Source organism: Spodoptera frugiperda, chromosome 31 (genome assembly GCF_023101765.2).
Source record: "Spodoptera frugiperda isolate SF20-4 chromosome 31, AGI-APGP_CSIRO_Sfru_2.0, whole genome shotgun sequence".
NCBI lineage: Eukaryota > Metazoa > Arthropoda > Insecta > Lepidoptera > Noctuidae > Spodoptera > Spodoptera frugiperda.
The window spans coordinates 9202362-9217552 of NC_064242.1; the positions used below are offsets into that span (position 1 = coordinate 9202362).

General features: G+C 39.2%; 1 protein-coding gene across 2 annotated transcripts; it reads left to right on the top strand.

Moving 5' to 3' along the window:
- LOC118276179 (acetyl-CoA acetyltransferase, mitochondrial-like) lies at window positions 1-14959 on the top strand. Of its 2 annotated transcripts, none has more exons than XM_035594403.2 (3): window positions 1-166; window positions 13303-13483; window positions 13718-14959. In XM_035594403.2, the coding sequence occupies exons 2-3, from the start codon at window positions 13313-13315 to the stop codon at window positions 14735-14737; spliced, it is 1191 nt and encodes a 396-aa protein (XP_035450296.2). In that variant the 5' UTR covers window positions 1-166; window positions 13303-13312; the 3' UTR covers window positions 14738-14959. The 2 variants fall into 2 exon arrangements, with proteins under 2 accessions (XP_035450296.2, XP_050563219.1); XM_050707262.1 differs by lacking the exon at window positions 1-166 and adding an exon at window positions 11908-12031.
- Window positions 14960-15191: the final 232 nt, after the last annotated feature.

Sequence of the window (15191 nt, forward strand, 5' to 3'; positions counted from 1 at the left end):
TTGTGGAGGTTTAACTAGGAAGGCGCTTATGTTGGGAGGGGCAAAGTCGAGTTTGTGGGACCATGCGAGCCTAGCTTCAGCCGGCAGCCAGAATTCGCATCACTTCAGCCCGACACCCGCTTGTGGACAAACCGGTTCCGAATCCAAATACTCACCAATTCCAAAAGTAAGTCAACTTTTTTATTTTGGTAATTGTTGTTTGTTTTTTTTTTTTTAGGATGATTGTGTATTTTTTTTGCAGTAGTTTCAGTTAATTTTATGTGTTATTTGTAAGTGCTAAATAGTCGAAATCAAATTATTATTTTAAAGTTTAGATTAATGGAGTATATTTTATACAAATTGAACAACTTTCTTAGTAGCTTGACTAAGGAGCTAAATCTATGAATGAATGAAATCATGGAACATATTTAAAAATGATTACAATTTCTTTCAAAAAGCTTTTAAAACCTTTATAAATAATTTTAGTAGTTTTCAGTAGTAGTAGTAGTTAGTTAATCTTTCTAATTTGAGACCAGTAACCACTGCATTGTACTATTTTTAATTCTTTGTGTAAGCTGAGTTTTTTCTATATTTCAGTCTTCATTCCAATCATATCTTAACTAAGTATTTTTACTTAAGTACCTACTTACAATTATGAGATAGATTTCATACGTTCTTCTATAAAACGAAAATAAGTAGTTCGGTATTTTTACCCGACTGCCAAGGAAGGGTTATTATTATTCTGTTCTAGGTCCTACAGGAATAAGATTTTTAAGAATTATCTTTTCTTAGCGACTATCGCACTCCATTTCAAAAAAAGTATTGATATTATCCAGAAATTGTATACAACAGAATAACACACAACTCTACTGTAGGTATTATAAAAAGGGCAAAAATTTATGAAATATTTTTTTTTTATTCTTATACCCAATCAGGTCATGTTATAAAGTACATACAACATTAGGACATCATGGACACTTAACTAGACTACCTATAAAACTTTGTATGTTTATCTGGCCTAAGTAATTCGAGCCCCATATAACGAAGCCCTTTCAAAATGTAAACACTACATAAGCAAATATTTGGTATAAAGTACAATAAAAGCAATTAAGTAAAAGCATAGCAAACCCTCACCACAATGTACTAAAATATTCAGCAATAATCATCGTGCTATTTCGACATAGAACCTTAATTTCTTGCTATGAGCTTTCCATTTACGATGTGCTTGCTAAACAAATTCTCTTCTTGTTCTATCAAAATAAATTAAAGCACTAAACACGCACCCATATGATGACAAGTTATTTAAGTTGATGTGGAAAATACTAAAGATACTATGATACTATACAAAATGTGTGTAGTTTTCGTTATCATACTTTTCTCTATAAGATTATCATGTCATATTTATCTCTTCTCCCAATCATATGGCAAATCGCTGCCAACGCCTACAGAAATGATAAAGTTCATGGTGTATTTTCCAAGAAATTGGCCTTTGGACCGCTCCGGAGAATTAGAAAGAAGAATTTTTAATATTTATTCAGAAATAAAGACTCAATGTTATGTTAGGTAAATTAATAACCGTAACAGGCGTAGCACCGTGGGAGCTTCGGAGCAGGTCTACTAAGAAGTCTCAGTGCTCCTTACTGGTGTAGAGTGTGGCCCCCGGAGTGGTTTTAGTGAGGTAACAATCCCACACTCCCCAAAAAGCTAGGCGCCTTTTAAAGGTCCCCCCGTCATCAAAAAATAAAAATATAGGTTTTATAAACTCCGAGAAATCCTTTGTTTCTGCATAGGTAGTTTTTTAGGTGCTAAATTAGAGCGTAGTATGCGGTCTTCAAAGTCTTCTTTATCTAATAAAGTTAATCTAAAAAGAGCGGTTAAATGAATCTAATTTATCTTCACACAATCTCTTGTTTCTACGATCATAGCAAATTATAGACAAACATCAATTTATTATTCTCCAAGCATCGTCGTCGCTTATAAATAGCGAAGTAACTACTAACTAACCAGTTACTTACAAGCAGATATATGATATATGCTATAGGAATAGGAATGATATTATGTACCTGTACATAACATTATTCCTATTACTTATCGAAGATGCAGTCCACATGTCCATAGATAACATATACACTTTGTACCTACCACACTTTGGACTTTCCAGATATTTTGAAAAACACACCTACTGTCAAACCTAAGATAAAAATTATCTGAATCAGAAGATATGTAATTTTTTTTAAGTGTTCATCGGAAAATCCTGTATTACTATGCGTCATTTTGGTTACATATACATATAGGTCTTTTTACCTAGTAACATAGGTATCTATTGAGTTTGCTATTTTTGGAACATTTAAATGGACATAATACAAGGCAAAGCATGAAGCCATGTTGGTTGTTCGTTTAATGGAATGAATACCGATGACGCAATGTCAATTGTGCCATGATAAACACACCCTTGGCCACCCCAATCAGAATAATAAGCTTAATCATAAAATGTACTATAGTTGTTGTCTATTCCAATTTTGGGTAGATTTACTACTTAGGTACTAAATTCTTATGTGACAACTTGTTAGATATTAGTGTAAGTAATTAACTATCTTACTTGAGTTTTCTTCACTGACGGTCAAAGTAGTTCATAAGTAGGTATAGAATAAGGTAGGGAAAGGATTTGCAAAGCCTAGATGGCTTTGCCTCCGATTGTGGAATGGGCTCCCTGCCGAGGTTTCCTCAGTAGGCTACAATATGGGGAAGAATCAAGAAGGGAGTAAATAGGTTTCTTATGGGTCGGCAATGTGCAAGTAATGCGCCCACTGACCGTGGGCCGTATACTTTCTTGCCATCGTTGCGGTATAAATCTATATCGGCATCTAAATATAACTATGTCCTTTAATCTATTGAGTATAAATAGAACTATAACTAAAAAAAAATTGTGAATTAATATTTGCTTGGTAATATATTTTTATGCTCTATGTTATCTGTTACTACAGAAAAAAAATTGGTACCACGAGATTTTAGGGACATCTGCAAATTACTACTTTAGCTGTGTGGAGTTTAAGTTGATATTTCTATACTAGCGGTGCTATCAACGGCCGTAGCTGAATATAAACAAAAGCTGCGATAAGCTAGCCGCTAGCGTGACGTATGATACCTATTGGAGTTTGAACTATGCCTAAACTTAAACATTGTTTACATCCGTCTACAAACTCCGAACGAAAATAAACAAACTACGGTTTTGCAGCATTTTTGGGGCTTTTAGTAAAAATGTTACCTCTGAAAATGCTATAGAAAACCACTAAAGGTCGTTGTAGACCCTTCAAAATTCCCTTCAAAATAGAACATGTTGTTAAAAAATTACAAAGTCCTTGGTATTACAATAATACAAGCAGGTTTTTTATAAAGCGTTAAAATATATACCAAACATTGTGTACAAAAGGAGTGCCTTTTATACCCCGAAGGAGTAGACCAAAATGTCCAAACAGAACGAAATACCACCTTTTTAGCGTTATAGATACACAGGACTCCAATATAATAGAGGGTGGCTCGTTCTCTATTGACATACAAAAATTACTGTTTTCATCTGTAGAATTCGCCCAGAAACACTAATTTAAGAATGTGGCTCCAAAAATCTTCAAAGTACTCTCATTCCGTGTGTTTGGAAACCTTGCCTCTACAATCGCCCTCTAAAATTGCCAAAATTGACGAAAGTGGAAAAATACCCAACAACACTATTGAATCGCGTTTGCTCTTTGTCCCGATTTGTAAAGAGTTCAGAGGTACAACAAAATATGTCGTCATAGCGTGATTCGTAATCTTCATATTTCACAATAAATTTAAATATTTACAGATCTTTAGGTAACTACTGAAGCTATTTTTAGGTACCTACCACATGATAGGTATTTGTACGCTTATCATTGCGTAAAGTATTTGTAAAAAACAAGGATCATGTGTGAGATAGGCACGCGCTTGCCCGCGAACAAACTATAAATAAATAAAAGACTTCTGTATCTTTCCGTGAATATCTGCAATAGGTACCGGTCTACTCTGTTGGTAGTGGTACCTACCCACATTCTGTCAAAATAGAAAGGTTATCAATTTGTACCATACATTTTGATAACAAATGAAGTGATAAAAATTCAAGCTCGGAAAACTTCCTACATGACTGTGACTAGTTTGATGTCATGAAAATATAATAAGAGTAATCACATGGTTGGGTACTTGGGTAGATAGGTAGTTACTAATCACATGTCATTGTTGACTTAAACATAAATAAGTATAGGTACCTACTACCAGATTTTTTGATAATTTGTAGGTACAATAATTCACCCCAAAGAGTAAACAATTACATAACAGTTGATCATCCACGCTTAGTGCAATTGGTATTTACTTTATGTAGGTGCTTACACTTGGTAAGTACTTAGTAGCTCTAACGGACTTGTTAATTATTAACACTGAGCTTAGTAGTTAGCATCTAAATAATTTATTATCCAATTGCTAATAGTCGCTAATGAATGACTTGTACTTTTTTTCAAAAACTCTATTTGAATTAATCATTTACCAATGTCTATAAAGATTGAAAAAGTTAAGTGATATTTTGCAGGTTTTAAACCAAAAGTCGATTATAGATTTAAGATAATAACACACCTTGTATACATATAGAATGGCTCCCAATAAACGAGTATTGCAATTTTATTCCCCAAATGGCTCATGGCTGATCAGAAATGAATCTAGTATAGGACGACGGGCCTATTGGCAAATAGTGAACTCTCTATAAAGCCTCAAGAGATTTAAGATTCATATATCAACAATATGATGGAAGAATTTTAAAACTATAAAATTATTTGTAGTTAGGACTTTTATCTAACTTTTTGAAGACTAACTAGTATACTAGTACCAACGGGCCCATTCAAAAACCTGTTAAAGAAAAATAACTTTTTATTTATGCAAGTGTGCATTAGTTTATGCACTGTTGGACTTTGTACCTTTACCACCTGCTGCCGAGCAATAACAAATGTCATGTGTTTGTTGTGTTATGTCAACATCCTGTCTACAACCTCGTGAGCCGAGCCGATGAGATAATTTGATCTCCTTATCTTTGTCTTTGTCAGCTTCAGTTAAACAAGATACCTACTCGGCATGCGGAAGTTTTACTTTACCTAGATGTCTTTTAGGGGTAGACAGAGTTGCAATAAAAGTACCAGTGGACTTAGCAGACTGGACATAGCTTGGATGGCGATTGCTGGCTGAGTAATTATGTATGGTTCCCCAAATATTGCTCAACATTGGACAATCTAGATATTGCACATTGATCTTGCCCTCTATTAAATTTTGAACTAGGAATACTCTCTATTATTGAATATAGGTACATTCATAAAACTCGTACTCTGATTATTGAATATACATCACCCATTCCCAATTTTCAAATCCCGCAAAGCCGGTAGTTGTAACTTCTCTGGGGTATTGCGGGTGTCCATGGCGGTGCTGATTGCTTACCATCAGATGATCTGTCTAGCTCGTACCGTCCTATAAAAAACCCATAGGTAATTACACATAATTATGGTGTGATGTTTATGGCTTGTTTTTCCCAATTCAGAATTTTATTCAGATCGACATCAATCGATGCATTAGTAATGAGGCAATCACGCCACAAAGTCGCGGACCAATCACACGTTATGGCTAAAAGCCCAAAACTTCAGTTGGACAACGAAACAAGTTTGACAAACATGAAATAAGCTCGTGAGCAGATTTATCTAATCATGAACATTTGTTGCAAAATTGTACATTAAACAAACAATAGAGATTAGATTGTGGAGATAATTATTGTTCATTAAGTGCCTAGTACTTAATAAATAGATACCTAGTAATACCTACATATCTAATTTCCATAATTGCGACTAGGTTCTAAAATTAGATAGTAAGTATTTTTTATGCGACTGCTACAAAAACTTGATAATCACTGGTTCTCTAAACTTTTACAATTCCATTTGTTTCTTCTTCAATGAAAGATTTGAGTGCTAAGTGCGAAACTTGTTTAATTTGTTTAAACTTGTACAATGTAATAAAATGAAGGAATGATGTAAAACACTGCTTGCTCGACCGTTGTTGCCGGCGAGTGGCGAGCGCGGCGCGGACGCGCGCGCGGCGAGCCGACCCCGCCCGCGCGCCCTCCACCCCTCTCGTGCAATACGTTTGGCGTTCCGCGCGGCGTTAACATCCTCCGGCCCCTGGAATCTCTTGACTTCCAGCAGTATCTGATGTTTGGACCGGTAACGGGCAGATTTTACTGAAGGCGCGCTGTACTTCTCCAGAGGCAGTACGGATCTTCGCTACACGGGAGACCCCGTCTTTGCCGGTGTAGACTTCCACTACTCGTCCTAGACGCCACTTTAATGGAGGCAAGTTGTCGTCTTTGATAAGAACAAGTGTATTGTCCGTGACTTCACTCTTGTTGGCCTTCCATTTTGTGCGCGTTTGTAATTCGCTGATAAACTCCTTTGACCATCTCCGCCAGAAGTGTTGACGCATTTGCTCGATGCGGTCAAATCGTGGTAAGCGAGTGGTGACTGCATCAGTGACATCGTCGCATAAAGGTGCGGTGAGAGGACGCCCAATTAGGAAGTGGCCAGGTGTTAAGGCTTGCAAGTCATTGGCATCAGCTGACAGTGGAGTTAACGGACGGGAGTTAAGGACGGCCTCGACCTGCACTAACACCGTATAAAATTCCTCATACGTGAGGTGAGAATTACCCAAAACGCGTCTTAGGTGATACTTGCAGGATTTCACTCCCGCTTCCCACAGGCCGCCAAAATGAGGAGAGTGTGGCGGTATAAATTTAAACGAAATTCCGTCCAAAGCGGCCCCTTCGATCAATGCATTTGACTGCTTAGACAGAAATTCACCCAATTCCTTGGCTGCACCGACATAATTCCTACCATTGTCCGAGAAAATGATAGCAGGCTTACCTCTGCGTGATATGAATCGCTTAAGGCAGAGAAGATATCCTTCTGCAGACAGAGTCGTTACCAGTTCGAGATGTAGGGCGCGAGTAGCGAAGCAGACAAAGATGCAAATGTAGCATTTTATTAGGCGTGAGCCTCTCCCTTGACGGTTTAAGATATAAACTGGACCACAATAATCAGTACCGGTATGCATGAACGGAAATCCCGGTATTAATCGACTAGATGGTAAGTCGCCCATTATCGGACTTAATGTTTTCGCATTCAATCTAACGCAACGAACACATTTGTGAACGATTGAACGAGCAAGATTTCTACCACCAAGTGGCCACCATTCTTCGCGAATGGTTGACAACAAAAGTTGTGGGCCAGCGTGACATAAGTATCTATGTTTATATTCGAATAAAAGTAAAGTAAATTTATGCTTGCTGCTAAGCAATACAGGGTGCTTTTTATCGTAAGTAAAATCAATGGAATTATTCAATCTACCTCCTACTCTAATTACTAAATCTTTATCGAGAAATAAGTTGAGACCGGACATGTTACGAGGAAATTTAATGTTTGATGATTTATTTGACAACAAAGCGTATTCTTGAGGAAATGAATCGATCTGCGATAATCGCGCAAGTAAGATAGTCGATTTGCGTAATTCATCAACGGTCAATGAACCGTGTTTACGTTCGGTTTTATATCGAGTGTTATGCACAAACCGTAAAATATACGCAGCCGCTCGTATCATTCGAATGAATGATGAAAAATTACCGAAAGGAAACACGTTACATGACACATATAACCCAACCACCTTATTAGGTTTAGTTTCGGGTAGATCGGTCAACGGTATATCGGAAGTGTAGTTATCATAATCACCATCGAGAATGAACCTCGGACCGATCCACCACAAGTCGTTATGGATAAGTTCTGTTAAATGTATTCCGCGCGTAAGCAGATCAGCTGGGTTAAACACACCCTGTACGTGCGACCAAGCGCAGCCCGTAGTCAAGTCATTAATTTCACATACTCTGTTTTGAACAAATGTTTTCAATAAAGTAGGATGAGTTCGCAACCAACCCAAAACAATAGTTGAGTCGCTCCAAAAATACACTTTGTCAAACGTAAAATTCATGGAAGCGGCAATCTTTTTATAAAGGCGTGCACCCACTAGTGCGCCGCACAGCTCAAGACGCGGTATGCTTACCACTTTTAATGGCGCTACCTTACTTTTCGCACATAACAATCTGACGACAACTTTATTTGTACGTTCGCAAGTACTACGTAGGTATGCACAGGCGCCGTAAGCGTCTTGTGAAGCGTCTGTGAATATGTGTAGTTCCAAATGTTGTATGTATTGCGTAGTTACATGTCGCGGTATATTTATTTCCGATAAATGTTGAAGAGAAGTAATTAATTTGATAAACGAACATGCTAAATCGGAAGGTACAGGCTCGTCCCAATCGATTTTACGTAGCCAAAGTTGTTGAATGAGAATTTTAGTAATAATAATATTAGGCGCTAATAACCCCAGTGGGTCATAGACCTGCGATATAATGGAAAGTATTTTTCGTTTAGTGAGTTGAGTGATATCAATGTTTATATTTAAATTGGTTTTAAAATGTAATTGATCACTGCTGTTACACCAACGTAAACCGAGTGTTTTACATTGTGTAGTTTTATCGAGTGATAACGATTTTGTAAAGCTATCTGACGAACTAACATCGAAATTGAAATACCATTTGCGTAGTGGAAAACAGCCTGTCTTTAAAACTTCGGTAACTTTTTTACAAAGGGTTAACAACTCTTGTTTATCATTGTGCGAGTAAATGAAGTCGTCGCAGTAGAATGAATTTAATATCTTATCGGAAACACTCTCGTCAGTACAATCATACGCTAACTGACGTAAACATCTCATCGCGAGGTACGGCGCGGACGCAGTGCCGTACGTCACAGTGTTTAGCTGATATATGCCTATAGCGTCTTGCTTATTTTCCCGCCACATAATTAATTGTAGTTGTCGTTGGTCAGACTGAACATTTACTTGTCTAAATAATTTCTCAACGTCGGCACAAGCGACGTATGCGAATTGTCTGAACCGGAGAAGAATACCTACTAAATCGTTTAACAGTGGTGGGCCGATGTACTGCAAATCGTTTAATGATTTACCCGAAGTTGTTTTGGCACCGGCGTCGAACACGACGCGTAGTTTAGTAGTCGTACTCTCTCGTTGTACGCAATGATGCGGTAAAAAGTAATAAGGTGTTGGAATTGTATCGATGCGAGTCATGTGCCCTAATGCTAAATATTCCTTCAGAAAATCGGAATACATACATTTCAACTCGGGCGAGCGATCTAACCTGCGCTCTAAAGAAATGAACCTACTTTTCGCTAACTCGTAGGAATCGCCGAGTAAATCAGCTGATTCACGCAACGGAATTCGAACCGCGAACCTACCGTCGGCGTCGCGGGTGGTAGTGGAGGTAAATAGTTCCTCGCACACCTTTTCGTCTAATGTGAGAATATTATTTTTAGATTGGGTACTATCGACCTCTTCTAATTCCCAAAAACGTTTTAATTGATGATCAATATCTATTGAACTTGACAATGAACAACAAATCATGTTATTATTTGTATTTTCGGTATATTTATTAGAATGTAATGTGCCCGAAATTATCCACCCTAAGTGGGTATTTTGTAAGTAAGGCCCGCTTGGTAAGCGCATTAACCCTTCTTGAAGTAAGCCCCAGAATACATCGGCTCCTATAAGAATGTCAATGTCTGAAGGAACGTAGTATTTTGGATCCGCGAGTTCAATGTTTTGCGGTATTTGTAACGATGTACTATCAATGTTAGTGTTTGGTAAACAAAATGTAATGTTAGGTAAGACACAGCATTTTAAACGTGTACTAAAATGATTAATCCTTGAACGCATGAATAGTTCACAGGACTGCTCTGATCGCATGACACTGTTGCCTATACCTGTAATGTTATGAGTGGACTGTATAGTAGGTAAACGTAAATATTTGCAAAGTGCGTCTGTAATGAAACATCGTTGGCTGCCGCTATCGAGCAGGGCGCGCACAACTATATATGTGTTATTGATGTCACAGACTTCAACAATTGCGGTAGACAGCAGAACCTGTTCTATTGGCATAGACTGCACGGCTTGCTTAGAATGAAAAGAAATGTTAGAATGTGCGTGTAATGATAAAGTATTCGCTCGCGCACCGTCCGACGTCGAGTCGTGAGCGGTCGCGTCAGTGTGCGTAACTTTAGGTATAAAATGAATTGAGTTGCAACTTGCACTCGTATTGTTTAAATGAATAAGACTATTGTGTTTTTGTGAGCATTGCTTGCACGACCCGAAATGACATTCATCGACTGAATGTCCGGTTTGCAAACAGTTTGAACAGATTAAGTTTGTTTTGCTTGAAACGAATTTATGCCTATCTTCTACAGATAAATTAAGAAAACTAATGCACATGTAAAGTGGGTGACTACCATCACACATAACACACTTAATGGCGCGCGATGATTTCGCTGTGGATGAAGTACCTATGCGAGGCGATTGTTTACGTGAAATAAAGCTGCGAATTTGTTGTGAAGATGGAGATGTACTAGTTGTTGGCTTTTTTGACGGCTCGATAACTTGTTTGTGACCTTGAGCTTGTACCATATCTAAAACATCCGAGCGGTCCTTTAAAAACTGTAATAAGTCGTTTAATGTTACTTTGGTGTCCTTGCCAAAGGTACTTTTCTTATTTTCCCACTCTTTACACGTAGTAGAATCTAACTTGCTAACAATCAAATAAATTACTAGAGTGTCCCAATAGTCGGTGGGCTCACCCATTATTTTTAATGATCTTAGGTTTTTTAATACTGAATCTACTAATTTTCGTAACTGAACAGGTGATTCTTTGGTAATGGTTTGTAACGTAAAAAGTGATTTGACGTGATTATTAATTAATAACCTATTGTTATCATACCTATTGGTCAACAGGTCCCAAGCTATCTGATAGTTATTTGAACTGAATTCTAACGATTTTATGACCTGTAAGGCACTACCTTTCAGTGAGGACCGTAAATAATGATATTTTTGAATTGTATTAATTTCGGTTGCGTTATGAATTAGGGAAACAAAAGTATCACGATATTCTAGCCAGTTTTCGTACGAACCGTCAAAGGAGGGCAACGATATTGTAGGTAATTTAATTGGTAAGTTATTGGTATTATGAGTACATTTTTGAGAGCACGTCGACGAAACTTCACGTTTAGTGTAAATGCACTTAGCTAATGAAATAATTGCGAAATATTGTGATTCAATCGAGTCTCTAACCTCCAACTGTGACAACAACTCTGTCTCGTTCGCGATTTCTTCGATTTGCGACTGTATTTCTTGGAATTCGGTGAATATCTGCTCCGCATTTGTGACGCGTAATTGAAGTTCTAATATTTGTTCCTCAGTCAATGACGCTTTGTCCAACGAATTCACATATTTACTAAAGTTTGTTAATCTACATCGCAAATTACCTCGTTTCTTATTGAGATCGCGTAAATCCGAATCTAACCCCATTTTGGCGGCCTAGCAAAACAAAGAAGGTACTTACCTGCAAGTATCACCAAGAATAATGCACTCACGATCGCTGTTAATGAAATTAAACGGTGTTAATGCGTTTCGAACCCAATCCGTAGTCCTTTCGTGCTCCACGTGGGCGGTGCGGTCACTCGTAGGTAGGTATAATGCTTGATAATTCGATGTTGTGCTGATTATCCGGCTTCGATGGACCAATGTTTCTTCTTCAATGAAAGATTTGAGTGCTAAGTGCGAAACTTGTTTAATTTGTTTAAACTTGTACAATGTAATAAAATGAAGGAATGATGTAAAACACTGCGTGCTCGACCGTTGTTGCCGGCGAGTGGCGAGCGCGGCGCGGACGCGCGCGCGGCGAGCCGACCCCGCCCGCGCGCCCTCCACCCCTCTCATGATATGTGAGATTAGATATGATGTTTAGGTATTTATATGTTGTATATAATACCACAGAGTGCGTAGTAAAGTATTATTATTACTACAACAACAGCGTGTTGCGGTCAGTCAACCTACATCTCAGAAGGTGCAATACGTCAAAAATACATACATAAACCATTTTTGGCGTTCCGCGCGGCGTTTCTATGGACGATGCACTGTCTGTGGTACTGTGACATCAGATTCAATTAGGTAGATAGGGAGGTACGCTACGACATCCAGTTATTGCCAATTAACGTACTGTGCCATACATTCTGGATTAACGATCTTGCTAATACATTGCACTATCACTCAAGAACTAAACTGTTCTGCACTTGAGATTTAGAAACCTTTTAGCATTTGACTTAAAATATTGTTTCATAATCAGCCTATTACTGGTTGGAGGTTTTTCTACTGCTATCCACATTCATTATAATACTACATCATCATCATCATCAGCCGAGAGACGTCCACTGCTGAACAAAGGCCTCCCCCTTGGTCCTCCACGTAGAACGACAAGCCGCCACCTGCATCCACTGGCTCCCCGCCACTCTGACGATGTCGTCGGTCCACCTAGTGGGAGGTCTGCCCACGCTGCGTCTTCCGGTCCGCGGTCGCCACTCAGTCACCTTCCTGGCCCAGCGGCCATCAGTCCTCCGAGCGACGTGGCCTGCCCATTGCCACTTCAGCCTGCATATTTTGAGAGCTATGTCTGTAACTCTTGTTCTTTGGCGAATTTCCATATTTCGGATTTTGTCGCGCAAAGATACTCCGAGCATAGCTCTCTCCATCGCGCGCTGGGCGACTCTGAGCCTTTCTAAAAGGCCAGCAGTTAGGGACCATGTCTCGGTACCGTACGTCATCACTGGCAACACACACTGGTTGTACATCCTGGTCTTCAGACACTGCGGGATTTTTGACGAGAAGACTTCATGCAACTTCCCAAATGCTGCCCATCCGAGTTGGATTCTTCGGGCGACCTCTTTCTCGAAGTTGGACCTACCTAGCTGGATGATCTGACCCAGGTATGTGTAGTGGTCTACAACTTCGAGTATATCGTTCCCAACGACAACCGGTATAGGTGCAACATGGACATTTGACATGATTTTCGTCTTGTCCATGTTCATTTTAAGGCCCACCTGTTGGGAGACGGTATTGAGGTCGCTGAGCATGGTGTTCAGCTCTTCCAGCGACTCTGCCATTACGACTATGTCATCGGCGAAACGGAGATGAGTGATGTATTCGCCATTAATGTTGATGTTGAACAAAGTACTACAAGTGAAAAATCAAAAGTGTACTTATTTTTTCGAACTGAACAATTTACGATTAAAGTCAAGGATTCTCTTCACTTTTTATTCTTAACCGTAGTTTTGTCGACAGCCTATCAGCAATGGCGCCTTCAAACCTTTCCCTGAACGAGGTGGTGATCGTGTCCGCCGTGAGGACTCCCATCGGCTCCTTCAGAGGCAGCCTAGCGAACGTCACAGCTACAGAGCTTGGTGCTATCGTCGTCAGAGCCGCAGTCGAGAGAGCCGGCATCCCTAGCAGCGAAGTTAAAGAGGTAAATTGATTAAAATTGTTATTTTATTTATTATACATTGTACCTTTGATTATAAGTTTTAGTTATAGAAAAAGAAACAAAATTCTACTCACCAAGTTACCATTTTCAACATTCGATGTGATAAAAAATCTGCAGGTCTAAATACGAATAACTAGAAATGGTGCAGATTTGCAGAGTTTCAATATACATAATATGACTCCCATAAATATTTTTTAAATTCCCTTTTTATTCTAGGTGTTCATGGGAAATGTCTGCTCAGCTGGTCTTGGCCAGAACCCCGCAAGACAAGCAGCTATCTTCGGTGGCCTTGAAAAAAGCACAATTTGCACTACAGTCAACAAAGTATGTGCGTCTGGTCTGAAGGCTGTTACCCTGGCCGTACAAGGCTTGCAAACTGGAGCCAATGACGTCATACTAGCCGGAGGAATGGAATCTATGTCAAACATCCCCTTCTACATAAGAAGAGGTGAAATCCCATACGGTGGCACTCAATTACTCGATGGCATTTTATACGATGGTCTCACTGATGTATACGACCAAATCCACATGGGCGACTGTGCTGAGAACACAGCTAAGAACCTGAACCTTTCAAGGAAACAACAGGACGACTATGCTATCATTAGTTACAAGAGGAGTGCTGCAGCGCACGCAGCTAAGGCTTTCGACGCTGAAGTAGTACCTGTCCCAGTGCCACAGAAGAAGGGCGCTCCAGTTATTTTCGCAGAAGACGAGGAGTACAAGAGGGTGGACTTTGACAAGCTTGTTAAGTTGCCGACTGTGTTCAAGAAGGAGAATGGTACAGTAACTGCTGGTAATGCGTCAGGATTGAACGATGGAGCTGCAGCTGTAGTGATGATGACCGCTGAAGCCGCCAAGAGATTGAACGTGAAGCCTTTAGCCCGTGTCATTGGATACGCAGACGGAGAACGTGAACCAATTGACTTCCCTATTGCACCATCTGTCGCCATCCCTAAGCTTCTAGAGAAGACTGGCGTTAAGAAGGAGGATGTGGCCATGTTTGAGATAAACGAGGCGTTCAGTGTTGTTACTCTTGGTAATCAGAAGTTGTTGGGCATTGACCTGGAGAAGATCAATGTTCACGGTGGAGCTGTGAGCCTGGGCCATCCTATTGGTATGTCTGGTACCAGGATTGTTGGGCACTTGTGCCATGCTCTGAAGAAGGGTGAGATTGGTGTGGCTACTGCCTGCAACGGCGGTGGTGGTGCCTCAGCTATCATGATTGAGAAACTGTAAGGTCTATAATGTTTATCCGCATTGTTGTATGAAATAATTGAATTCCGATTGCCATAAATAAATGTTGTCTGTTGTTAAATGTTTATATTGTGTATGTAAACCTACGCATTATTGATATATTCGTGTTTACTTATATTAAGATCTCGTTATATATGTTTTGCACATATCTATATCGCTTAATTGCGTAATTGGTTAATGAATATACTTTTTTTTATTAAATAACTGTTGTTTTTTGTACTTGGCCACTTTGCCTACTAGCAAGTCTACTAACACTAGCCAAAAGATATAGGTATATAGGTAAGATATAGGCTATTCCAAGTTTACATTACATAATACAAACATCATGAAGGTCGCATTGTTGAAAATCAAGTTTAGTTTCGCGGCAGTAGTCATATGTGCATACGTGAACATACGTTAAACTGCAAACATACATTAACATTTGTTCAGTTGACAA